General features: G+C 38.6%; 1 protein-coding gene and 1 long non-coding RNA gene across 9 annotated transcripts in view; one reads left to right on the forward strand and one right to left on the reverse strand.

Moving 5' to 3' along the window:
* The first annotated feature begins 407 nt into the window (after positions 1-407).
* LOC129639809 (uncharacterized) lies at positions 408-22,989 on the forward strand. Its single transcript, XR_008708616.1, has 6 exons — positions 408-1,372; positions 3,397-3,452; positions 7,320-7,390; positions 7,773-7,849; positions 18,448-18,524; positions 19,359-22,989. It is a non-coding gene; the product is annotated as an uncharacterized LOC129639809 (long non-coding RNA).
* Positions 4,959-27,237, reverse strand: part of MCTP1 (multiple C2 and transmembrane domain containing 1) — a 559,844-nt gene continuing 537,565 nt past the window's right edge. For 7 of the 8 annotated variants that reach the window (XM_055565018.1, XM_055565010.1, XM_055565001.1 and 4 more), the window contains 4 exons: positions 23,203-23,312; positions 19,372-19,481; positions 8,522-8,619; positions 4,959-6,983 (listed from right to left, as the gene is read on the reverse strand). In XM_055565018.1, coding sequence (XP_055420993.1) covers positions 6,912-6,983; positions 8,522-8,619; positions 19,372-19,481; positions 23,203-23,312 — 390 coding nt within the window. In that variant the 3' untranslated portion in view covers positions 4,959-6,911. The remainder of the gene's footprint in view (positions 6,984-8,521; positions 8,620-19,371; positions 19,482-23,202; positions 23,313-27,237) is intronic. The other variant, XM_055565019.1, reaches the window with a different exon arrangement.

Raw genomic sequence — 27,237 nt, forward strand, 5'->3', positions numbered from 1 at the left:
AAAAGGGCAGACAGATCTCCTAATCTCAGGAATAAACTGTCTTTGTAAATTTTGAATAATGTTCAGAAAACCAAGGATCAAGATAGTGTGTGATGAGTCTTTTAGTTAAAAATTCAGTCAAAAATAAATAATAAAAATACTAATTTAAGTTCATACTGAGGATATAAACTTGAGAGGTTAAAACCATTTATAAAAAGTGGTTGAACTTGTTCCTGTTAACTCCTTTTTCTGAACTAATTTTAGTCCTTTTTAAAAAAAAAAAAAATAGAAACTACTTAAATGTTGTTGTTAAATTATTTCCTCTAAGTAAAATTACAGAGGGGAAAAGATTGTAAGCAAGTCCATTGCTAATAGTGGTTGTATTTGTTTTTTCACTTCTCCAAGTTTCCCTGTAACATGATTTATATTTGTCTGTAATACTTGTAGCCAGTGTATTTTTTACAGTAACGCTCCTAATATAAATAAGAATCAGTCTTGAAATTTTTCTAAAGTGGTCTTATTTAAATTAGCATTTACTGGATTTTTTTAATATAAAGTGCATTTTTTAAATATGCCATTTTTCTTCAAGGTAAGGATATAATTAAGCTTTGTATCACCTAATGTAGATCTCAGTACTCTCGGACTATATGCCCTTCCTTTGAAAGTCAATCTGTCTTATTTTACTGATATGCTGCTTTTGTCTTCTATTGAGCCTCTTCAAAGCAGTAGCCTTACCATGTTGAGTGGAGTCTTTACTGTTAAGGGGGATTCCTGAATTGCTAAAGATTAAACATCATTTAATAATACCCTGTGGACTCATGTTACCATATCTTCATTAGTAGCCTTTTCTGATTTTAGTTACTTGTTCTGATTTCACCCCCCTCTCCCCCCCAGATTCTACACCAAAAAGCAGGGAGAAGCTGTAAGATTAAATGATGGCTAAATTTATCAAAGGTTGTACCTTTAATTGGGCTTCCCAAGTGGCTCAGATGGTAAAAGAATTCACCTACAATGCACAAGATGCAGGAGACGCAGTTTCCATTCCTGGGTCGGGAAGATACCCTGGAGGAGGAAATGGCAACCCACTCCTGTATTCTTGCCTGGGTAATCCCATGGACAGAGGAGCCTGGCGGGCTCCAGTCTATGGGGTCACAAAGAGTTGGACACAACTGAGCCTGTATGCACATATCTTTAATTTCTTTAAAGGGAGTTCAATACTGTGTGATTAAATTGATAATTGTTGTCTTTTACTATCATAGATCTGAAGAAGTTCCCTTCTAGATACATACTATTTACAACATAAATTCAGATGTAAGCAGTCGGTCGTCCAATGAGAGAATTCTGAAAATGTCTTGCCACAAAAGCATGTTATTTTTCACCTCTTCTGGTGAAGGTGAGGAAAATGACTTCTCGTAAGCTACTGTTTTAAGTAGTGCAATTCAAAATACAGTATTTTAGCTACATTGTATACCTACATCGTAATTATAGTACACTGGGGAGTATCACATCACTGTCTTTTTGGGTACATTTCTCACCTGCTTGTGTTGTTACAGTCATTGGGAGATCCAAGTACATGTGCGTTCTCTGTACTAGCATCATAGTGCCACAGGAATGGTATGTACATGGTAACCCACACTATAAAAGTTAGTATTAGTATGCTTGATTCCTGGTTAAATTGTCAAGTGCTGGATGTTCTGCGATATCGTCTCAAAATTTTTTCTCTATTATATCTGAAGATGCTTTTTTTTCATCCTATAGGGAAATTTAAAAAGTAATGTTCAGCTATTTCAAACAAAATGGAATACCACATTGGTCGATTTTAAAACTATTAATACTTCTTCACATATACATAGTATTTTATTTTTCTGGGTGGGTTACCATGTGCTTCAGATACCTTCCTGTGGTTTGCTTAGTCTCTTTATTAGTGAAATCTGAAGTTTGAAAGAGTTCCAGGACAAGACTAAGGGGTAGGTATACTATTGTGTAAGGTTGGAGAGTTTATTAGTTCTTGACATCAAGAAATTGTTTTCCATGGTTTAACTATGACATGTTACACACAGATTTTGACTTTTAAAGTGTCATAATCAGTACCCGAGGAAGAATGTTTTGAGGAAATGATATAGAGTTTAGTTAGAAGGTTTCCAGCTTTCTGAGTGACTTTACTAAAAGAAGATCTCTGAACTTGGAACAAATCTTGGCATCTCCTCTGCCTCACCTCTCTGCGAAGGTCCAGCTCTCTCTGTAGTTAGTCTTGACTGTTGTCTCAAATGTGTTTCTAGTAGTCAAGAGTGGTTGGGGCCACGGCTGCACCTTTCTCTATGCATTTAGCATTTCCCCTAAATTTACCATTTGAACTCTGGCAAAATAAAATGCCTCAAGTGAAGTTTGCTTTGTCCAAAATGAGCTTCCCTAGTGGCTCAGACAGTAAAGAATCTGCCTGCAAACTTGAGGCCTGGGTTCGATCCCTGCATTGGGAAGATCCCCTGGAGGAGGGCATGGCAACCCACTCCAGTATTCTTGCTTGGAGAAAAGAGGCAAGCTATCTAGAATACTAGCTGAGCCTAGTAGGACCATGTTGCCTCACTAGTAGCAGTAACAACCTCACTTAGCCAGGTCTCCTCAGATCCATTCATTTATTCCTGAGAAGATAAGAGGTGGTTGGGTTTTAGGTTTGCTCATGGATTCTCAGGTTGGTCATTCTTTTTCACTTTTGAAAGACCATTGAAGAATCTAGCAGGGGACAGTTATGTTGCAATTTTATTTTTGCTACAAATTGAAAACACTTTGGCACAGCTACTTACCTATTTCTGTTTTCCTTAGTACAAATAGAGCTTTTGGCTTAATCTAGTAACATCGAATAGAGGAAAGCAAAAGAGCAGTGCCGTTTTGTTAAGTTTTTTTTAAAGTGGAGTCAAATAATTTTTCAGTGATATTTGTAGACACAACTATCACATACATAAAAAAAAGAAAAAACCTGTCTACAAAAATACTGCTTGTACATGCGATAGAACACATTTTGTTGTTGCTAATTCAGCATATGAAGAAATAGCCCAATAAATGGAAACTTACTTGAAACCAATAACATATTTGATTCTTCTCCACCCACCTTTGTGGGAGAGTGATTCTTAACCCTTGATCCCTTTGGAAAAGCACAGATAGAATCATTAAATTCCATCAAACCTTTCACAGTATTGTTAGTTTCTAGAGCATATGACCACTTTGGACATTTAACAGTTTTTATCTGCATAGTATTCTTACATGATGAGAAATTTTCCTTGATACTTCTTAATTCTCAGAGATTCAGCTGGGATGAGTCTTATGATGTGACTGCTGCTGTACAAATGTAGAAAGAAACTTAGGCAAAAGAGGAACAGTTTCAACAAAAAAATACAGGATGTTTTATATTTTTTCTTTCAGTGAGTTACACCAATCATCCTGGAAGGAGAATTATAATCCAAAGGCGTGACAGTACTGTAAGTATTCATTTCATTATTTTTTATGTTGCTTTAATTCATACTTGACCAAGCAGTTAGAAAAGGCTGATTCTAGATACATTGATGAAACACATAAATAGGTATCTGTACACAAATACACAGTCATACTTGACTTTAAAGCCCCAAATTTAATCCTTAATTTGATAATACCTGAGGCTTTTGCAAGAAGTATGATGGTGGCTCTCTTGTATATTTCTGGAGCAGTAACTGCCTTTTGTATTTTGGTTTATTTTTAATGCTAAGTACAAAACTCAAAAATAAACATTTAGATATATTTAACAAGTATATAAACTGAAATTAAAGCCTTTGAATAAGACGTGTTAACATAGAAGTAGACTACTTTCAGCACTGGAGATATTTTGATATTGAGATCAAAATGGGAACCTGGTCCCTGGATAAGAGAACTTACTACTAAATTTTTCTTCACTTTTAAATAACACAATAAGGTTCCATAAAAGATACTTTAAGAAACTAACACAATGAGATTCTCTAAGAGATACTTTCAGAATCATCACATCAGTTAAAATTTGCTCTCACTGTACTTTAGCTCCGGATTTGATTTTAATATTTTCATTGGTTTGACCATTGCCTATGACAGAGCAAGTTGTATAGTTGGTACTCAATAAAAATATCACAAAGCAGAGTCACTTAAAGAATCTTTCAGTTCAGATTATCCTAGTGCATAGGTTCACAATTAATTTGGAATCCCCCAATAAAAATATCACAGAGCAGAGTCACTTAAAGAATCTTTCAGTTCAGATTATCCTAGTGCATAGGCTCACAATTAATTTGGAATCCCGACAGCATCTATCAGTTTGAATGTGTGGAACAGTACCAAAATGAACAAGTACCACATTCTTTGTATAAATGGAAAAATCCTAAATATGTATTTCTTATAAATTACCACAGTTAGTGGCGATAATAGTAGTTTGGATAATGAATGACTTTCAATAAATTCACTCACTAAAAGATACTGATGAATATATAGTTATATATATATATATATATATATAAAATAGTTCTTGTGACTACTGTATATCGCAGTCCAGATAGGTGTTAGAATGACATCCAGGCTCTTAAGATATCTTAAAATATTTACATGTTTACAAATCTCTCAAAACCAAATCAGGTTAAGCAGCTTTAAAAAGGCAGAATTGGTGAGAAGGGGACAGAAGTGGTTAAAATTCTATTAGTCACAGCCTCTTGTTTCCAGTCTGTGAATGCAGTAGTTTCTGAAAGCAGTGACGATTCCTCTGAATATCACTTTCATGCCTCAAGATAGTTCTTAATTCCTCTAGCAGCATCACTGGATACTTAACCCCTCCGGAAGTATTGGGTTTTATTTAACAACAGTCAAGGTTTCAGGAAAAGCCTTTTTTTTCCCCCTTCCCCAAACCAAACCTGAGTTTCTTTAAGTATCATTTATATGAGAACCAACACATAATCTTCCATCATTACTCTCTCAACACCAAAAAGAAGTACTGATTATTCTTAGAAAAGATTATTTTTTATTTATTTAATGCAGTGAATAGTCAACATTACCAGTGAGCCAAACATCTGAAATTTGATAGAATGAAACAAAGAGAAATCAGTCATCTGTTAATGGTTACTATCCACATCTGAGGTGGTAGAATATCAGGGTTGTAGACATTTGAGTAGACAGTGTCAGCACGGAACATAAATCTCACACAAAGTATAATCAAAAGTTACTTCAAACAGGTTATACTATCAGTAAACTTTCGTAATATCAACTTCATGGAGAATAATGTCTTAGCAACAAATAATGATGGTATGCGGACGTAAGCATGTCATTATAAACGTGATGCACTAAATAGAACATACTGAGGTCAAGGCCTTTCTGTAGAAAGGGAATTTAACATTCTTTTAAGCATAGTGTAATAAACAGATCAAAATAGTTCTATCATAAGAAATAGTATTTACCAACATAGCTTTAAAATAAAAATGCTTTAAAAATCAACTTGGAGATTAAATTTATTTTTAAAGTATCTTCTTTTAGAATGAAATATATATTTCTTGCTCTAGCTTTTCTACATTTTTCCAGCATAACCCTCACCTTCACCCTATCCCAGTCCATTATTAATAAAGTAGTACAAAACACTTGTCTGCAGCAATTTCAAGCAAGCTTACTCCCCTACCAAGTCAGGGAAGTAAGACATCCTCACCAAGTTTTCTCTCTAGAGGTATACTCCCTTGATAGATCAGGAAGTTAGGTATAAAAACTACATGACAGTCTTGGGAATGCAGTTTTTAAGTATAGATTCTATGGTAATAGTGAAACATTTTTAAAGGTAAACTTTCCCCTCCCCATAAGCATTTTATTTTACAAAATAGGTTTTCATGCATTCTAATTTTCAAGAATGATTATTTTTTTCTAAAAATGAATGTAATGAGACACTGGCATATCACTTAGTACACTGCATTCTCCTCTACATTAAAATTCACACTAATAACAAAAATCATAAATGCGTTAAAACATTTCAGTAACCTAATGAGAAAGTAGATACATTTTTTTTTCTGTGAAATACTTGAGTATTAAATATTTTTAAATGCACAGAGGCATAATCTGACATCAAAGCAGTGTGACTTTAATTTGCTAGATTTTTGACAACTGAACTGGGTTGCTAATTTGCTGACTTGCTACAAATTAATAGTGGTTGGTATAAAAATCCTTATAGGCAATCATTTATAAACATGGCAGTATTTTTTGTATCGTCCTGTAGATATTTTAAAGTTTTAGATGGAATGATAGAAGATTTGGAAATTTTCTTTGTAGGATTTCAGCGTATGGAAAATTCTCTTGTTGAGGTGACTATACTTTCATTCATTAGCTTAAAATCAGCCTAGTCATAGCTAAATAATGTGCACAGGAATGAATATCAGGATCTGAACCTATGTAAGTTGAAATGCATCTGTTCCATTATTCAAGTTCTGGGATTCCCCCCCTCCCTTTTGAAGTGTATAAAACATAGAAAACTGTAATGGATTATTTTTCAGATAAAAAATAGTCACATTAAAAAAAAAAACTTTAAATTCAAATTGACATTTACATTTTATGTAGATTTAATCAGAGCACAGCTGAGCATTTAATCTAATATTCTAGTTTTTCCACTTGTAATTAGAGAAGTGTGTATCTCCCAATGTTAACCATTCTTACATTTGTTGTTCCAGTGTTATATTATTATCCACAGCTAGCAAGGCTTTCAGGCAGCAATAGCTAAACCTTTATCAAATTGTTTCTGTACAATGGAAGTATATTTTCAAAGACATACGCCTTTGTACACTATTTACAAATTCTCTCAATCATGATAAAAAGGCAAAATAAATAAAAAACAGAAAGAAAGGAAGTGCTGCTGAGGCTGAAGGCTTTTTCTTTTATCCTCCCAAACAGATGCTGGTCTCCCCAGTGCTGGGAGCTGGCTAGCCAAGATTGTTTTTCTTCCTTTTACATGGGCTATGAGAAGGATCTGGTTTCAGTTCTTGGTATTGCACCTGTTTAAACAGAGTTCAGAGAAAGGCTGGTCAGGTGGCCACTTTCTGGCAAAGGAAGGAAAAGCAAAGGAATTGAGAGACTGAGCTTGGGGGGAAAGTGCTCCCTCTGGAAGCTGTATGAGACCTGCAGCTGGGATGCAGAAAACAATAGAAAGACAAAGCAAGTCAAGGGAAATCTTGCCAGAAACTAGATGAGAGCCCTGATAGCGACTTTGCTAACAGGCCAGGATCTCCACTACCCATAAACACATCACATTAAAAGCTGAGCCATCTCCATTTATTTTACAGGGCCGAATAATGGTTCTTTGCAATTTATTATGTGCTTGTTTAATATAGGCTTCATCTCCATCCAGCCCACCTTCGGGTCAGATACCAAACCAAAGACTCAACAGAAGCAAAGGAAAAAGGTACTGTTGCAACCCAGCTTCAATAGTTTGAATAAAAACATTTCTCATTTTACTCTGAAAATATTTAATGATTAATGGGCACTAATTAACCTCAAAGGATTAAGATATGCCCCCATTTTCAAAAATCAGTTACTTTTGTGTGGCTGAGTCAATCTGCTGTGCACCAGAAACTGTCACAACATTGTTAATCATCTGTATTCCAATATAAAATAAAAAGGTTTAGAAAAAAATCAGTTACTGTTCCCCCCTCCCTTTATTGATCTCTAAAATAGCCATCTTTAAAACTCACCTAATTCATGCAGTTTATTTAGGGAAGTGTTTTTCTCAGTGTCTGCTGAAAAACTTTGCTTTCATCATCTAATATTCCTAATTCCTCCTTCAGGTAATAGTGACTTCCCTTCACAAACTCCAGCTGAATCTTCCTTGGAGGAGGACTGCCCTCCCTCCCTGACAACCCCGGTAGGTTCTGTATGCAAAGCTCTCTCATTCCCCATCTTCTCTGTAAGTTTCTTGTTGGATAACACCTCAACTGGACTAATCCCTGAGTGGCAAAATCTTCTACAGGCTTTATTAAGTTTACCTGGCTCTTCTAAGACCTTCAAAATTAAATGGATATGAACGTGAAAACCCAGTGCCACACTACATTAAAAATGATACAGGCTTAAGAAATATTGCAGGTTTATCTCCAGACCATTGCAGTAAAGTCAGGTGAATATTTTGGTTTTCCAGTGCATATAAAAGTTCTGTTTATGATGTATGGAAGTCTATTAAGTATGCAATAGCATTACATCTAAAAAAGCAATACCTTAATTTAAAAGTGTTTCATTGCTAAAAAAAAAAAATGCTAACCATCGTCTGAACCTTCAGTAAGTAGTAATCTTTTTACAACAGTAACATCAATGATCACAGGCCACCATAACAAATACAATAATGAAAAAGTTTGAAACATTTCAAGAATTACCAAAATGTGACACACAGACCCACAGTGAGCAAATGCTGTGGGAAAGATGGTGGCAATGGACTTGCTCAGTACAGGGTGGCCACAGACCTTCAGTTAGTGAAAAAGCAAATATCTGTGAAGCCCAATAAAATGAGGTATGCCTGCAATAATAGTTAATAAAATCTACATACCACTTGCACATCTGAAGGGACTCTGGAAAGGAAATCGAGTAGTTCATTGTTATCAATTGCATACGGATTCCGAAGCTTTTTTGTAAATTTATTGATTCCTGAAAAAGTGACAGATCAAATATTATTGAAACCTAAACAGTTTGGAGTCTGAAGGTACATTTCTGGCAAAAAAGTATTGTTGGTGATTTGAATATCTAGGTTAAGCTGCCTTGATTTTCAGCCTTGACTGACTGAACCAGAAAACCCAGTTTTCTCCCTCCCTCTTCTCCCTTCCTTCCACCTTCCAACTCAATGGCTGCTCTGTTTTTGTGCTTCAGTGGCTTCTTCCCAGCAGGAAAGGCTTTCTGTTTGGGAAACAAAGGGCACAAGCAGTGACCACCTATCTTGTCTTTCCCCTCAAATACTTAGAAGCTTTGTTGTAGTTTTTCATCTATGATAAAACTTATCTACCCTACATTTTGGATTGGGATTAAGGCAAGAAATCTGACTTACTGGTTCCCCCTTTTCAAAAGACACACTTTTGTTTTTGTTTTTATTTTTGTTTATGATGGGGAAGTGTTGCTGTTATGCAAATTAATGTTTGAAAATGCATGACCTGGCATTTTGTTTTTTTAATTTTAAACTGACCTGGAATTAGAAAGTTTACCACCAGCTTTTAAAAAAAAAAAAAACATAAAAAGCTTTGAAGATGGTGATGCATAAGCATCATAAACCCATCTCTTCCCACCAACACATGGGATTTCCAGCTGCATATGGAACTGCCTCTGAGTATAACCTGAAAACTGGCTGAGTGCTGTCTACACACCAACAAGAGAAGGCCCGCATTGAAGCAGGTAGGAGAGGCAGAGGCACAGTCTCACCATAAACTCCACTCCTACCCTGACAACCCATGGTCAGGAGGGAGCTCTCTCTGAGGAGTGAGGGCTTGAACCTCCACATCAGGCTTCCTCGACTCTTAAGAATTGTACCTAGAGGTAGAAGCCCCCAAAACATCAAGCTTTTTTTCCTTCTAGTTTTGAGAAATAATTGACATACATCACTGTATAAGTTTTAAGGTGTACAGCATGATGGTCTCATGTACACATAGAGTGAAATGATTACCCCAATAGGTTTAGTTCATATCCATCATCTCATATGTTGATAGATCAAGAATTTTTATCTTTTTCTATGAGTTGGGGGTAGGTGGTATTTTTGCTTTTTTCCCTCCCAATTTCACATATAAGTGAAATCATATAGTATTTGTTTTTCTCTGACTTATTTCTTTTAGCATAATGCCTTCAAATCCATTCATGTTGTCATAGATGGTAGGATTTCCTCGTCTTTTTATGGCTGAATAACATTTCATCATATACCGCTTCTTCATTCATCTGCCAGTAGACCCTTGTTGTTTCCATGAATCAGTTATTGTAAATAATGCTTCTGTGAACATGGGGGTGCAGATATCTTTTGGGGTTGGTCTTTGTGTTCCCCTTGGATAAATTCCCAGAAGTGTAATTGCTGGATCATATGGTAGTTCTATATTTATATTTTTAAGGCATCTCCATAGTGTTTTCTGTAGTAGCTGTACCACTTTACATTCCCACCAACAGTGTATGCTGCTGCTACTGCTAAGTCACTTCAGTCGTGTCCGACTCTGTGTGACCCCATAGACGGCAGCCCACCAGGCTCTGCTATCCCTGGGACTCTCCAGGCAAGAACACTGGAGTGGGTTGCCATTTCCTTCTCCAATGCATGAAAGTGAAAAGTGAAAGTGAAGTTGCTCAGTCATGTCCGACTCTTAGTGACCCCATGGACTGCAGCCCACCAGGCTCCTCTGTCCATGGGATTTTCCAGGCAAGAGTACTGGAGTGGGTCGCCATTACCTTCTCCAACCAACAGTGTATAAGGGTTCCCTTTTCTCTGCATCCATGCCAGCATGTTATCTGTTGTCTTTTTAATGATGGCCATTCTAACAGCCATGAGATGCTATCTCATTGTGGTTTTAATTTGCATTTCCCTAGTGGCTAGGGTTATTGAGCATCTTTTCATGGATCTGCTGGCCATTCATACATATCTTTGGGAAGATGTTTGTTCAGGTCCTTGGCCCATTTTTATGATGATTATTTTGCTCTTGGGTTATATGGGGCCTTTATTGGATATTAGCCCCTTATTATACATATGGTTTGCTAGTATTTTTTTCCCATTCTGTAGATTGTCTTTTCACTTTGTTGATGGTTTCTTTTGCAATGCAGAGGCTTTTTGGCTTTATAGAGTCCCACTTGTTTGTTTTCAATTTTGTTGATTGTACTTTAGATGTGATTTTCAAAAACTGTTACCAAGATCCATGTCAGGGAACTTCTTAAAAAATGTTTTCTGCTAGAAGTTTCATTGTTTTAGGTCTCACAGTCCATTTCAAGTTATTATTTTTGATTAGTGCAACATAGGGGTCAAGTTTCATTTTTTACATGTGACTGTCCAGTTTTCCCAGCCCATCTATTGAAAGGACTGTCTTTTCTCATTGAGTATTCTTGGCTCCCTGGTTAGATATTAGTTTACAATATATGCTTGGGTTTTTTCTGGGCTCTCAATTTTTGTCTCAAAACACACAGCTTTGAAAACCAACTTGCGTGTTCAGACTTAGCCTCTCCAGGACCCAGCATGGAGACAGCTGATCCAGGGGCAACCACACCACACCTTTTGGGGGAAAGGATCATTTGCTTGCCTCCAGGCACTGAAGGGAAGTCATTCAGGGAAGACATCTGATTTGAAACGTTCAGGAGCCTGCCTACTTGGGAAACAGAGACTGGCAGCCATCCTTTTTCTTTCTTTCCTGACAGGAGCCATCTCTCCCCAGCTACCTCACTCCAGCCAGTTGGTACCATCTTCATGCCCACCCTCTGCCATGCTCCAGAGCACCAGCATCTCCCTGAGGGGAGCTGTCACACATCTGGTGCCCGAGGTTTTATGTCTATGAGGCAGTTCAAGATGGAAACCTAGGACAATCATGAATTCACCTCTTCGAGACAATCTCACCATAAACCCCAGGCCCAGTGCAGCTACCCACCATCAGGAGGAAGCTCACAAACCCAGAGCTTCTCTCTGAGTAGCCAGGAGAGAAGTTCTTTTGTACACTACGTAAGGCACCTCAGCTTTTAAGACCTGCACCTGAGAGATGAGCCCTCCAGGCACCTGGCTTTCAAAACCAACAGGCTGCAGCCATGGGACCCAGAAGCCTGCAGTGAAAGGAAAATGGCTCTTGAAGAGCTCGTGAGCACTCACTCATCATCACAGGACCCAGCACAGAAGCGCAACTGTCTGAAAGATGCCCAGGTTCTATGTGAAGAAAGTCCATCATCTACTGATCTTAAGGTGTTGGCCAGAGAGGCAGGGGATACTCTCTGGGGATGGAAGCTGGTAAGTCCCATCTTTGAGCTCTGCCTGTACTGCACTTCAGAGCACCAGTATCTCTTGGAGGGGAACTTTTATACCTGTCTAGTGTCCTGGGTTTTGTGGCTGCCACCCAGGGGGCTACCCCTTGAGTGTTTGGCTCTGGAGGCTAGGGGACTTGTATTCCTGGGTCTGTGGAACTATGACATTTGGAGAGACAGTTCTTGGCAGACCACCACTCTCAGGGAACCAGACAGCAAACTGAGACACACTCCCAGTCTTTCCAAGAAAGGGGCTATTTGCTTGTCCGGGAGCTTTGGCCTAAGGGGCAGGATTCCTGTCTGGCCCACTTAGAGAAGCCTCTGGAAGGGCTGTCAGGAAACAGTGGAGGCTGGAGGATGCAGTCGTTGCCTTCTCCAGCCGGCCAGCATCTCCCAGAGGCTTGTCTGGTGCCCCAGTGTTTGCAGCTGCTCTCAGGAGGCACCCCTACATTGCCTAGTTCTAGTGGCCAGGGGACTGATGTTTGCAGGTTCTAAAGGACTGTGACCAATGGAGAAAAGAGTTCTGACATCCTCAGGGCACAGCAAAAAGTATAGACCAAGGAGTTCAGTCTCTCTGTGAAACAGGCCTGTAAGCTTATGGCTGCAGCCTGAGGGGCAGGCTTCTAATTAAACACACATCTAAGAGCTGACTGTGGACTGTTCCAGACACCTCAGAGGGGCGCTCTTACACATGTCTGGTGCCCCAGGTTTTGCAGCTGCCACCCAGGGAATGCCCCTCGACCACCCGACTCTGGAGGTCAGGGGAGCTGGTGTGCCTGGGTCTGCTAGAACTGTAACACCCAAGAGACAGATCTCAGCAAGCTGCCCCCACCAGGGCACTGCACAAACGGGAGACTGAAACACACCCCCAGTGTTTCTGTGAAAGAAACCTCCGTGCTTGTTCTGGAGCTTTGGCCTGAGGCACCACTTTCAGGTTTGTCTCACATCTGAAGGCCTGTGGAGGGGCTCTCAGGGAACAGAGGCTGGGGGTGCTGTCATGGCCATTCTCCCTCACCACGGCTCATCAGGTATCTCCCAGAAGGGAGCTTACAGACTCACCTGATTTTTGTGACTGTCACCCAGGGGACACCTCCAGATCCTCTGGCTCCGGTGGCCAGCTGGGCCTACGCTTGCAGCCCCACTGTATGTATTTGCTTTAAAAGCTGTGGCCCAAAGGGCTGACGTTCAGTGAGCCTGAGTCTAGGTGCTGACTGAGAGCCACCTGTTCGAGACACTGACAGGTCTTGGCACATCCTCAACTACCGAGAGCTAAGGCAAAGTTGGATAATAAGGTTCATCTTCTACACAAGACCACTACTTCCAGGCTGGGAGAGGTGGCTCTTTCATCTAATGCATAGGAACCTACATAGAGATTCAAGCAAAATGAGAGACATTTCATATGGAAGAACAGGATAAACCTAAGGGGAAAAAGTCCTTAATGAAACAGATGTTATTTACCTGATAAGGAGTTCAAAGTCATGTTCCTAAATATGCTCACCAAATTCAGGAGAGTATGGATGAACACAGTGAGAACGTCAACAAAGAAATAACAGATGAAGTACCAAATAGAAGACACAGCTGAAGCATAAAATAATTGAACTGAAAAATACACTAGAGGGATTCAACAGCAGGCTAGATGAAAAAGAACACAAAAGAATCGGTGAAACATACTAACGTTTGCACTATAGGGAGTCATAGACAAGGAGAGAAAAGAGAGCAGGAAATATGTTTTAAGAAATAATGGCTGACAACTTCCCTAATCTGGGGAAGGAAACAAACATACAGATCCAGGAAGCCTGCTGCTGCTGCTAAATCACTTCAGTCGTGTCCGACTCTGTGCAACCCCAGAGATGGCAGCCCACCATGCTCCCCTGTCCCTGGGATTCTCCAGGCAAGAACACTGGAGTAGGTTGCCATTTCCTTCTCCAATGCATGAAAGTGAAAAGTGAAGTTGCCCAGTTGTGGCCGACTCTTAGTGACCCCATGGACTGCAGCCTACCAGGCTCCTCCATCCATGGGATTTTCCAGGCAAGAGTACTGGAGTAGGGTGCCATTGCCTTCTCCTCCAGGAAGCCTAAGGAGTTCCAAATAAGAGAAACCCAGAGAGACCCCCATCAAGACATATAGTTAAAATATGAAAAGTTAAGGACAGGTATAATGAAAGCATCAAGAGACTAACAACTTGTCATGTACAAGAGAATCTCCAGAAGACTGGGCAGATTTTTGAGGAGAAACTTCACAGACCTGAAAGAGATGGCATAATGTATTCAAAGCGCTGAAAGAAAAAGAAAAAAACTTCCAAACAGGAATACTCTACTCAGCTAAGCTATCCTTCAGAACTAAAAAATTGTTCTCCAGACAAGCAAAAGCCAACAGTTTATCATCACTAACCTGGCCTTATGACAAATGTCAAAGAGATTTCTTTAAGTCAAAAAACTGTGCTATAAGTAGCAAGAAAACACATGAAAGTATAAATGTTACTAATAAAGGTAAATAATAAATGTAGTGGATTAATCATTTCTAAAACTATTATGAAGATTAAACAACAAATATAGTAAAAATATAATAATTAAGGGATACACAGCATATTAATTTAAAAAAGGTAAAATGTAACATATGAAACATGGGGAAACAGTAAAAATTTAGAACTTTCAAATGCATTCAAACTTAAGGTTTTATAAGTAAGCCTTGCAGTAACCGTATAGCAAAAGCCAACAGTAGATATACAGAGCATTAATTACTTCAAATGAACTAAATTTTCCAATACAAATACATAGAGTGGCTAAGTGAATAAAAAAAAAAAAAGCCTCTTCTATATGCTGCCTTTGAGAGATGAAGTCAGATGTGAGGGCACACGAGACTAAATGTCAAGGGATGAAAAAACATATTCCATGCAAATGGAAACCCAAAGAAAGCAAGGGAAGCTATAACTTACATAAGACAGACTTTAAAACAATCCAAATTGGAAAGGAAGAAGTAAAACTGTCGCTGTTTGCAGATGACATAGCTTTATATATAGAAAATCCAAAACACTCCATCAAAATACTGTAAGAACTAATAAATGAATTCAGTAGTTTCAGAATACAAAAGCAATGTATAAAATGCTATTGCATTTCTATATACTACAATGTACTACCAGAGATAGAAACAATCCCACAATTTGTATGGAACCACAAAAGTCCCCCAAATTGCCAAAGCAGTACTAAAAAAGAATAAATCTGGAGCTATCGCACTCCCTGCTTTTAAACTATATTACAGGCCTCTCATAAGTAAACAGTATGGTATTGGCATAAAAACATGACATGGATCAGTGGGACAAGATAGCCCAGAAATAAACCCATGCATATATAGTCAATTATTTACAACAAAGCAGCCAAGGATATACAATGGGGACAGTCTCCTCAATAAATTGATGTTTGGAAAATTGGACTGGCACAGCAAAAGAATGAAGCTGGACTATTACATCATTTATAAAAATTATTCAAAATGGACTGAAACTGGAATGTGAGACCTGAAAGCATGAAACTCCTAGGAGAAAACATGGGTGGTAACAAAGTGAACAAGTGGGACTGCATCAAGTTAAAAAGCCCAGCAAAGGAAACCAACAAAATGAAAAGGAACCTACAGAATGGGAGAAAATATTTGCAGATCCTATACCTGATAAGAGGGTAGGCAAAATACATTAAAAACATATATAGCTGAATAGTCAAAAACTACAAACCAATTAAAAAACAGGCAAAGGATATGAATAGATGTTTTTCCAAAGAAGACAGATGGCCAACATGTACATGAGATGCTCAATATTACCAATCATTAGGAAAAGCAAAATACAAACCACAGTGAGATACCGCTTCACACCTATCAGAATGACTGTATCATCAAAAAGACAATAAATAACAATTGGTGAAAATCTGGAGAAAGGGGAACCCTTGTGCACTGCTGGAAGAAATGTCCACCAGTGCAACCACTGTGGAAAATCCTTTGGCACCTGATGAAAAGAGCTGACTAATTGGAAAAGACCCTGATGCTGGGAAACGTTGAAGGTAGGAGGAGAAGGGGACGATAAAGGATTAGGTGGTTGGATGGCATCATGGACTCAGTGGACATGAATTTGAGCAAACTCTGGGAGATGGTGAAGGACAGGGAGGCCTGGTGCACTGCTGTCCATGGGGTCCCTAGAGTTGGACAGGACTGAGCGACTGAACAACAGCTATGGAATAAAGTATGGAGGTTCCTCCAAAAATCAAAAATAGAACTACTATAATCCTAAAATTTTACTTCTGGGTATCTATCTGAAGAAAACAAAAACACTAATTTAAAAATACATGTGCACCCCCATGTTCATTCAGCATTATTTATAATAGCCAAGACATGAGAACAACCTAAGTGTCCGTTCATGGGTGAACGGATAAAGCTGTGGTGTACATACGCACAATGGAAGATTATTGAGCCATTAAAAAACAAATGGCAATTTGAAATCTTGCCATTTGTGATAACCAGGATTGACCTCAAAGGCATTCATTATGCTAAGTGAAATAAGTCAGACAAAGATGAATACTGTAAGATTTCACTTACATGTGGAATCCTTAAAATACAAACAGAAACAAAGCTCATAGATACAGAAAACAGACTAATGGTTACAGAGGTGGGCGAGTGGGCAGTAGGTGAGGGAGTCAAGAGGTACAAATTTCCAGTTATAAAATGTCACGGGAGGCTTCCCTGGTGGTAAAGAGTCCACCTGCCAGTGCAGGAGACATGGGTTCGATCCCTGATCCAGGAAGATCTCATGTGCTGCAGAGCAGCTGAGCCTGAGCTCCACAACTATTGAGCCTGTTCTCGAGAGCCCACGCTCCGCAACTAGAGATTGGCCCCCACCTACCACAACTGGAGAAAAGCCTGCACAGCACCAAAGTTCCAACAAAAAATAAGAATTTTTAAATGTCTTGGGGATGTAGCATCCAGCATGGCGACTATAGTTAATAATGCTGTAATACACATTTGAAGGTTGCTAGGAGAGTAGATCTTCTCACACGGAAAAAAATGTTTCCATTTCCCTATCTCTGGCATTGAAATTTTTAGAAGCCAATTTTCCTTTTAAATTACAAGAAATTTAAATTTAATGCTTGCAAAAGATGCTGCTGTGATTGACTTACTTGGATCACTTCTTGGATTAGAACAGCCAAGAACCATTAAAATGAGGCATATCCACCCAAGCTAAATTACCCAACAGTGAACCCTTTGCACTACCTGGAGAGCAAATATGGATGAGGAGCTGATACAGGTGGATTTGGAGCTAGTATACAAAAAAAAAAAAAAAAGAAAAACTTGATGAGGTAGAAATGTCAAAATAATGTATAAAACTAGAGTTATCTGTTCTTCATATTCTATGGTATAATGTAGAATTTCAATTGGATAAGTCTACTGTGTTAAATTTATATGGGACTTAATAAATTACCAAGCATATTCACATAAATGTAAACAAAGAGCTTTTTGTGAAATCAACAGACTGGGTCACAAACCAGAGCATCTGGGCTCTTCTTCAAGGATTTTGGCAGAATAATGCAATTATGATTTGGTCTCTGTCTCCCCATGTGAGACCCATGTCTTAAATTTCTGTTTAATATTTCAGCAATCACCTACCACTAAAGGAATACTGTTCTTTGTTTTATTTTATTTGATGAAACAAGAGACCCAAACACATTCTCTGAAAATTACGTTTAAGACAGCTTGCCAGTGAGGCCACCCCAGGTTATATGGCCAGATGTCTGCCGTGGGCTCCACTTTCTGACAGCCTGGGGAAAAGAAACCAGAAGTTCCCCACCTATCACAACTGAGATGGCAGGTCTGACCTGGGTAGGTTAGAGGTAATAAACTGCCACACCTAACGCCCTACCCTAATGCCTTCAATAAAACAGCATCTGTTTTAAATATCAGAGGAAGGAATGCAAGAATACAGTCAGGTCCCAAGAACATAGTGGGGGAAATACCTCTTCCCTTGGATAATGAAAGCGCTCTCCTGTTTCTTTAGATTATAGGAATTAAGACAAGAAAACATAATCACCCTTCCCTTCACCCTCCACTCCCTACCCAAGATGTACAGGTAATGATGGTGATAAAAAGAGCAAGAGGCTTGCTCAAGATATGACAAGACAGCCAAAAAGAAGAGCGAGATTCAAGGATTTTAAGACGGGGGTGCCTGGAGACATCAGACCCTTTTCCATTTTATTCCAACATATTTCTTTAAAAGCCTTGATAGGAAAAGAACAAAACTTTGCTTTTCATCTTTTTACTTTCAGTGTAAGTCCCATGTTTTCTGAAGTTAAAACCCATTTGGCTCTCTGCATTTTGTATAAGTTTAGTAATCTCGGGTGTATGCAGGCCAGGGGCAAGTAGAGCATTCTACTCCTACCCTGTCTTATTTTTATATATATACATATATATATGTGTGTGTGTGTGTGTGTGTGTGTGTGTGTGTGTATGTATCTCATTAATGTAGTTTTATACGTTCATCAATCTCAGAGACTGAAAATTGAGTTTTCCAACCAAAAGAATTTTGATGGGTGAGGAAAAACAAACTCCAAACTACCAAGAGTGCTGTAAGTACCACCTTAAATAGAGTCTAAAGTGAAGTCGCTCAGTCGTGTCCAACTCTTTGCAACCCCATGGACTGTACCCCACCAGGATCCTCCATCATGGGATTCTCCAGGCAAGAATACTGGAGTGGGTTGCCATTTCCTTCTCCAGGGGATCTTCCCGTCCCAGGGATCGAACCTGGGTCTCCCCCATTGCAAGCAGACACTTTACCATCTGAGCCACCAGGGAAGCCCTAAATAGAGTCTAGGTACATAGGAACTGTCAGCATGCAGCATAATTGCATTAAAGATTAGGACACCCACACCTTGAAAGTGGGTTTTTACAGAAGCATTCTTGTTCGGTACACAAAGAGCAGAGGTTTTTGTTCCCGAGCAGCCTTCCGATGCCAAAGACCCTCTTCCTGTTTCCTAGGGGTGACCCCTTAAACATGCAGCCGTATATAGCACCATGTTTACGGACACTTCCACAAGATAAAGTACCACAGCACAAAAGCATATTGTCCTAAATGCACCATACAGATCGCAATGCCTCTGTTTACGTGTAAGTGGTGAAAATAAATCAGAATGCTATCTAGACAAAGCTACACTTTGATGTATGGAGAATCTGCACCAATACATGTTTATAGTATGATGGAGCCTATGGTGCCAGATAAGAAAAATGCATTTTGCAGGTAGACCTAAATCTTCAGACTGTTGTGATTTTTAACTGACCTGTCTCTTTTCATCATAGAATAGCTTCATGACCATAAATACAGGGAACTACTGACAGTATAACTCATCCCTTAAAAATAGTTTGTTCTTAGTAGCTATGACAGTTTTGTTTTGTTTTGTTTTAAGAGGCTTTACTTACCCCAGACAAGGACAATGTATCGCAGCGGAATGAAGTACAGGATGACTGTGAACGCACAGAGGGCTACAATGGCCAGCCAGCTTAAGAATGGGACGGTCCAGTTGAAAGTACTGAATGAGAAATCAAACACATCAGCAATCTGAGCACTTCATACTTTTCTCAAAGATGAAAATGAATGTGACTACAGATCTAGTAAAGATTTATTTCTTTTGGGAAGAGATGCCAGTGGTCTTGGGCTTTCCTGAATATAGGATCTAGGTAAGGGGTGTTGACATCAACCCCTCCACGTTGGCTGAGGTGACTTTAGGGTGTAAAGTCATCATACTACTTGGGTGACTTCCTAGGGTTTAAAAATCTTTTTCTACTTCTAAAACTAGTACTCAATCTTGTTTTCTCCAACTTCTAATAGAGGAGAATGCCCCTGGGTCTACCATTCTTTCTTCTGTGAACTCTCACATAGGATTACCCACACTGGAAATAAAATATCGCCAGCAGTTGTCTGTAGACCTAAATCTTAACACTGTTGTGGAAATCCTCAGAACTTTAGAAATCCTTAGAAAAATACTTTCCACTTCCGCTATGTTTCAGATGGAACTAGAAGTCAGCAAGGGAAAATTTTGTAAAAACTTTGTTCCCATCATTGCCCTCCTCCCAGCAGTGCATAGATAATTAGGAAGTAAAGCCAGCATTATCTGCTGTTCTCCCTGCATTGTTTCAGCAAAGGAGAACATGGCACAGTTGAAGACTACAAAGGAAAGTTGAAGCTGGAAAAGGGTGGGCTTTTGATAATGTAGAGGGTTAGAGCCAGGGATGGATGCAAGACTGAGTATTGACAGGGATAAAACATCAGAACAAAGAACAAAAGTGGGATCAACGAACAGAAGGAGAAGTTATACAAAATAGTACCAAGAAGATGGGAAGGACTTCAATGGGACAAAAAGGAAAAACCATGACAGAAGGCAAACAGAACACAGAAAGAACAGATATTTTCAGGCTTTTTGTGCAGAACATCCATAGTAAGTCTCTGATAGTTTTTAAGAGAGTGACAAAATTATAAACAGACTCCCTGCATGGAGCCTTCGAGGTCAGGTATATGAGCCGTGTCTCCACTTACAGGCACACTTCTGCCTCAGTGCTCGGCCTCCAAGGAGGAACTAACATATGTTTGAGTGACTCTTTAGCATAATTTAATGAAAACAACCAAAATAAGTAGCAAATCTGTGTTCAAAGCCTAGATTCTGTTATGTGACTTTAGGTGGTTGACCTCTCTGAGCATCAGCTTTCCTGGTATAAAATAGGGACAGCTTTCACTGTATCCAGAAAGACTGGTAGCGATGGCAGCATGTTTACGTGAATCGAGGTGATGTTATTTAGAGCCATTAAGCTCCAGAAGTACTGTACAGCACTTCTTAGCAGTGAGAAGGGCCCCAAAGACACTTGGAGAAAATATTGAAATTGTACATGATACGGATAACTGTCAGTGTTTATTTCTTCTCATTTCCTGGTAATGGATGCTCTATTCACCCGGACTGGGTTTTTCCAGAGAAGTCTGTAATCCAATAAAGGATGTTTGTCAAGAGATTTTTCTCATGTACTACCCTTCAGCCTAATACTTAAAGAGTCATTCCTTAACTTTGTGGCATATGACTTGCTTTTTGTCTTTCTCTAGGTCACATCTCCTAAATTTTTTGATCCAACCGGGTTGTCTTATTTTCAGTAACTCTTGGGATCTGGCTTTTCTGTCCTGTTTTTTATGTCCTATGGCCAGAGTGAGCATCCTGTAATTGTCACCAGGTAAAGGAGCATGCCTTCCCTCCTCACTGACGCCTGTAGTTCCCTTGCTTCTGCCCACTGTGGAGAGAACAGAAGGCTGAGGGTCTGTGCGCTGTCCCGTGGTTGAGCTCAGAGCCATCCGTCACACCATCCTCACGAGGAAAACCCTCCTCCTGGGCAGCCTCACTGAAGTGCTCCCTGTGTTCTTATTCCTCTTGGAAGGATAAATGGCAATGAATACCAGTGTAGCTAATGTCAGAGGAAAAAAGACCGCCCTTTTTATTTCCACAGTGCATCATGGAATCTAAATCTAGAATGTGATCCTATACCATTCCCCACCAAGAGATGCTATTCAAGAAAGTTCTGGGAGGATTATTTCATAACAAGATGTAATTATGGAGACTTCCATTTTGTACTTAAAGATTGCATCTAAATCTGCTTTCTAGATAGATCCATTTTATCCAATGTGACTCCAGGGGAGTTTCTCTCATTTTAGTAGTCCAAAGATGATTACGCAGAAGAGAGTTCCTACAAGACTCACTAGATTCTAGGCTATGTTCTTGTACCTCAGCCTACACCTGTATCTCTGTCAACCCCTTAGAAAGTTCGACCAAATCCAGTTTTCCCCACAGCTGGTCCACAGCCACGACCTGGTTATTTCCTTCAACTGGCCATGGTCTTTTCCAGTACCTGTCTGAGGTCTCCTAACACCCAGAGTCACAAAGAAGCCTCGCCCCTTCAGGCACTCACAGTCCTGACCTCAGAGCTGACCCGGAGTCTTCTGCTATAAATGAGATATTCCTGTCAGATAGTCCACACACTGTACCTCAGGGAAAGGACAACACCCAGTAGGGAAATGCCCCATTTAGGACTTTACACTCTGCTTCTGCAGAAAGGTTGTGGAGAACAAGGAAACATTTCTTAGAGATGGAAAAACACGAAGAAGAAGAAAGATGTGGAAATCAGTCTTTAGAAGTCTGATACTGAATGTTGCTTAAAAGTCCCATTTGGGAGTCAGAGGGAGGCTGTTGTGTCTAATGTGAGAAAGTGGAAACTCAGCACCTATGCATATGTGGAAATGTATTAAAAATTATACAAAATAAAATGCATTATGCCTTGAAACATGAAAGGCACCAGATGAATGACCCACACCTTTAGTTTAAATAATTTACTCCTTTCAATTTCTGTGTATGCCCAAGCATCCAAATCTGCCTCACACTTTTGGTTATGAATAATAAACAATGAATAGAGATATGAAACTAGAAACATATAGGCTTATCCAGGTATAAAGCACCCCTTCTTGAACAGACCATTTAGAAATTATTATGCAGGCCAATTTTCATGTAGTTTAGTGGCATGAGCCCTTAGTATACTTTTTACTGATTATTAATTATAAATCTACCTTACCATTTTTATAATTAAAGTTGTTTTAAATATATATTAGTATATAAGATAAAGTAAAATGCAAATTATGTTTCTTAATTTTACTTTTGTTCTCTGTGAATCTCTAATTCCTAACTTTTAAATTATAAAAATTGTTTATTTTCTAAATGACAAAGTATTAGTTTACTTCATCTATAATTATGATCTCAGCTAGTTAGAATTGAAAGAATATTTTCCAGGGTGCTGTTTATAATATTTTTCTAATTTAACTTTATTGATGAAACTGTAACTTGACCAATAATAAAATACCGGTGTGCCTTGATTACCTGAAATCCTCATTTAACTCGGTTTATTTTTTTTTTTCTATTGCAATTTCATATTCTAAGAACAAAGTCTCGTTGTGAAAATGTGCTAAAATTTAGGACGGTGTTATTTTTTTCAAAGCTACAAGTATGACTTCTTTCCAACCAATATGTTCTAAATTTCAAGGAGGAAATTGACAGAACTTTCATAAAACCAAAGACTGGCAGAAACAAAGTAAATAATGATGAAACTGAGCAATAGATCACCCAGACGGAGTGTCCCCTGCCAGAAAGAATGTGGCATTTCACCCTCTGAGAAACAAATGGACACTGTCCCCCAGAAAGCCAGGGCTCGCATGTCAGCATCACTCACTTCTTTATCCTTTCGCCAAAGGAAGCCACTTCATCTAGGATGTTCTGGACACTGATACATACCTCCTGGATGGCATAAATTTTATTTATAAATCCCTTTTTTTCACTGTCCTAAAACACAATAAAAAAGAGATTCTATGTGAGTAAAGGTATCTATATCCTTCAGGGCTTGAATTCTTTTCATTGTCAACACTTACATTCTTAAACTTAAATGAACTTCATTTTTCCATGGATATAAGTGGATGCATGCAGCCCCTGAAAATTTTAGACATGAAGGGAGGTGGAGCAGGAAGAGCACTCAGCATTGGAGACCTGTGTCAGTGTACAGGTGGCTGCAAAGCACAAGACTCAGATTCTGTGGCTCTTGCCCTGATGAACAGAAACATTTCAGCAGGGGGACAGGAAGCGTGAAGTTGTAAGAGGGAAGTCAGGTCTCAGAATGACCAAATCTGGAATCTCTGCTGACCCTGGGCCCACCATGACATGATACTTAGCAGACCCAGTTTTCTGGCCTACCACCCACAGACCTAAGTTTGGTCTTGGCTCCAGATTATTTTAATAGCAGGGAATGCTGGGTGCAAATAAGACCTGTGAGCAATGAAAACTGCAAAAAAAAAAAAAAAATTTTTTTTTTTTTTTTAAATTAAAAATAATAAAATCAACTGAAATCCAGTAAGTGGACACTTCTAGACAGCACCTTAGGGACAGCAAAATACATAGCCTGGGCCCTGTCTTAAGAATAGAGCTACATACTTCATGCTCTATTAGTCAGGGTTCTAACTAAACATTTTCCCCTTATTTGTATTTATTTCTTCCTTTTAAAACTTGTGCTGGCCGTAAGCTGTGTGCTCCAGCAGTTGGGTGATTAGTCAGTGTTCTAACTAAACATTTTCCCTCTATTTGTATTTAATTCTTCATCTTAAAACTTGTGCTGGACCTAAGCAAAGCTGGTGTGTGCTCCAGCGAATGGGTGCAGATTGAGCATGAAGCACCCAAAGAGTGGTGTGAACCTGGGGGGTAACGTGCACGTTTTGTAATTTTAGACCCAGAGGAAGAAATAATGGTGGCCTTTCACGATAGAAAATTCTGCTTAGTAGCCTGGCACCAAAGGCACTTGCCTAGGCTGTTTGGTGGAGACCATCCAACCCATGACTCCATTTCTCCATGCCAGCTTGAATCTCTGTGGAAATGAAGATCCAATTTCATTACTTCTAACTTCTGAACACTTGCACACTGCCAGAACACTTGAGACCTCCTGTGGCAGGCAGTGCTTGCTGGAAGCAGCCAGGAAACCAGAATAATAATGTCGTCATGTTGCACATTTGCATACTGACTTTCATTTTAGCAGAGTCTAAAGCACTTTGCACTGTGAACACTTGCTGGGGCTGGCATCCTGCCACCTTGGAAAGTGAGGGCAAGTGAATGACAGGTGTGTGGGCAGCCTCCAAGGACAACAGGGTACAGTGGGATTGGGGATGTGGATGCCAGTTTTATAACATGATCTTTAGATACCAGTTACTTAGAGCCTTCACTTTAAATTTAATTCCCACAGGAGATACTGCCTACATGATTCATCTCACTTATGCCAAACGGACTGTCAGGCAATGAGGTAGATGAAATGCATGAGGCTCAAAGTTTAGAGAACAATGACACACTCTCGGAGTCCCCACTGTCTTCAAAAGTCGCCCTTCACTTGTCATTACAAACACGGGTGCATCGATTGCTGGTCTTTTTTCCCCTCCCCAGGAATAAAACAAAATGCATTCATTTCACCTATGCAATTGTACATTTTAGAATAAAATGGACAACCAGTGGCTCCTTCTTTTTCCTTTTATAATTGCAGAATTGGTCTGCTCTAATAATCTCCACGGCCTTCAGTGTTCTCCGTTAAGCACCAGCTAAGTTCATTTACATCTATGAAGTAATGTGTTCTTAAAAAATATTTTTCTACATGCAGAACAAGTTGAAGATGAAGCATGCTGGTTATACAATGAAAGTTTACTGAGAATAAACTCTAACCAGTCTGAAATTATGAGGTGAAGAATATTTCTTTCACAATAGCAATAAAATGTATAAGGTACCTAGCCATACCTTAACAAGAAATGCACAGAATCTTTGTTAAGAGATTAGAGATAATATATTTCTGCAGTGGAAGACTGAATATTAAAAGAATGTAATCTTTTAGTTGAACATAAAAGTTTAATTTTGCAATTTCAAGCAAATCCTGATGTGTTTGGTATAAAGTAAAATGGGGAGAATTTGATGAAGTATTTTTAAAATTTGTTTGGAAGAGTATCTATAGCTACTTTATGTTTGCAGAAGAGAAATAATGAGAAAGCATTTATTGTACCAGATATTTACGTAATTAAAATATGAAAGATGAGCATTAAAAGAGGAATCGTTGTATGATAAAGCACCATCATAAATCTATCATAAGGAAATATTATGTTACTGGGTAATTGCTTTAACTATTTGGGGAAAATTATATTAAATCATGCTTTAATAGATTCTCAAACCTATTTGAGATAGCGCAAATCTACCTCAGCATCTGTCTCAAACTAAAGTATCCCAAATATACATTAAAAACTAAAAAATTATAAAAGCAGAGGAAAAGATAAGTAAGTCATTTACTGAACTTGGAATAGGAAAGAACTTTCTAAACATACAAGCAGTAAAGAAAATCACAAAGAAAAATAATTAGTAGCAAAAGTTACATAAAAACATATCAAAAGTTATAATTTAAAAGGCTAAGTGGGAAAAAAATTTCAAAAATATGACAAATGAAGGGATGGGATTTCTAGTATAGTCAACAAACATCTGAAGCAGTTTTCATGGCAGTTTTTTTAATAGTAAAAAATCATTAACATGTTGGGTATAATTATGTTAATACAAATGATAGACTATTAGGAAAATCACAAAATACTGCTTAAAAGAGTGAAAATACTTATGATCTACTAGAAATTTAAAAGAATGGGAAGTAAATGTGATATACAGCATAATCCTAACATTTTTGAAATGGGTAGGATGGAAAAATGATGAAGGGAATATGTCAAAACATTAAAGGTAAAATGGATGTTTGCCTTCCTCATGCCTTCCTATAATATTCAGATTCTTTGCAATCAATATATTTTACTTTTATAAACAGATTAGTTCCCTGATTTTCTATAACCACTATAAAAGTAATAGGGATAGAAGACATAAATGAATCAGCACTCACTGGACATGATTTTATATGGTTTATCTGCTTTTTCCTTAATTTATTTTTTTGTATTCTAAATTATTTTTAGAAAGAAGTAGAATGTAAACACTCATTAAGCACCATAAAGCACTCTTCACATAGCTCATTCAGTCCTCACCACCATCCTCCAATGTATTTTTCCCTACTTTACAGAAGAGAAAACAGGCTTGTGGTAAATGACAACATTTGGAATTAGGACTACGACTAGCCAACTCCAGAGTCTATTCTCTGCATGATATACTGTGACCTCATTCTACCCAAGAAGATTTCAGTTCCTACCCAGGATCCCTGTGAGGATAAACAAGAAGAAAAGACTTGCAAAGATTTGGAAACTTATAAACACCATGATCAGCAAGAAAATGAAATCTAGAAACTTGATTCAAAAATGGAAATTGGAAGGTTGTTAGAAACCACCAGATTTAACATTAATAATGCAGTGTGCAAATACAAAATACGAGCCCTTCATTAATAAGATGTGTCATTTTAGGCATCTACAAAGACTATTTTTAGTAGATACTTTAAATCCAAGTACTAATGTTGAGTATTGGCTAAAGAGTTTTTAAAAATCTGCTCATTTAAAATTTTTCTTCCTTCTGCATACCCATCCTACCCCCCAAGCTTGTCACCCCCTGGCCACCAAAATTCAAAATAAAAAAGTCTGGAGTGTTGGCAAATTTTGAAAAGGAAATGCTTTGGGATAAAATTTTTTATTTTAAAATCTTTAATCAAATTCTGTATTCCTCCACTGAGGTCTCCAACCAATGAAGTAATTACTCTTTATATACAGTATATGACCCC

This window comes from Bubalus kerabau, chromosome 1 (genome assembly GCF_029407905.1).
Source record: "Bubalus kerabau isolate K-KA32 ecotype Philippines breed swamp buffalo chromosome 1, PCC_UOA_SB_1v2, whole genome shotgun sequence".
NCBI lineage: Eukaryota > Metazoa > Chordata > Mammalia > Artiodactyla > Bovidae > Bubalus > Bubalus kerabau.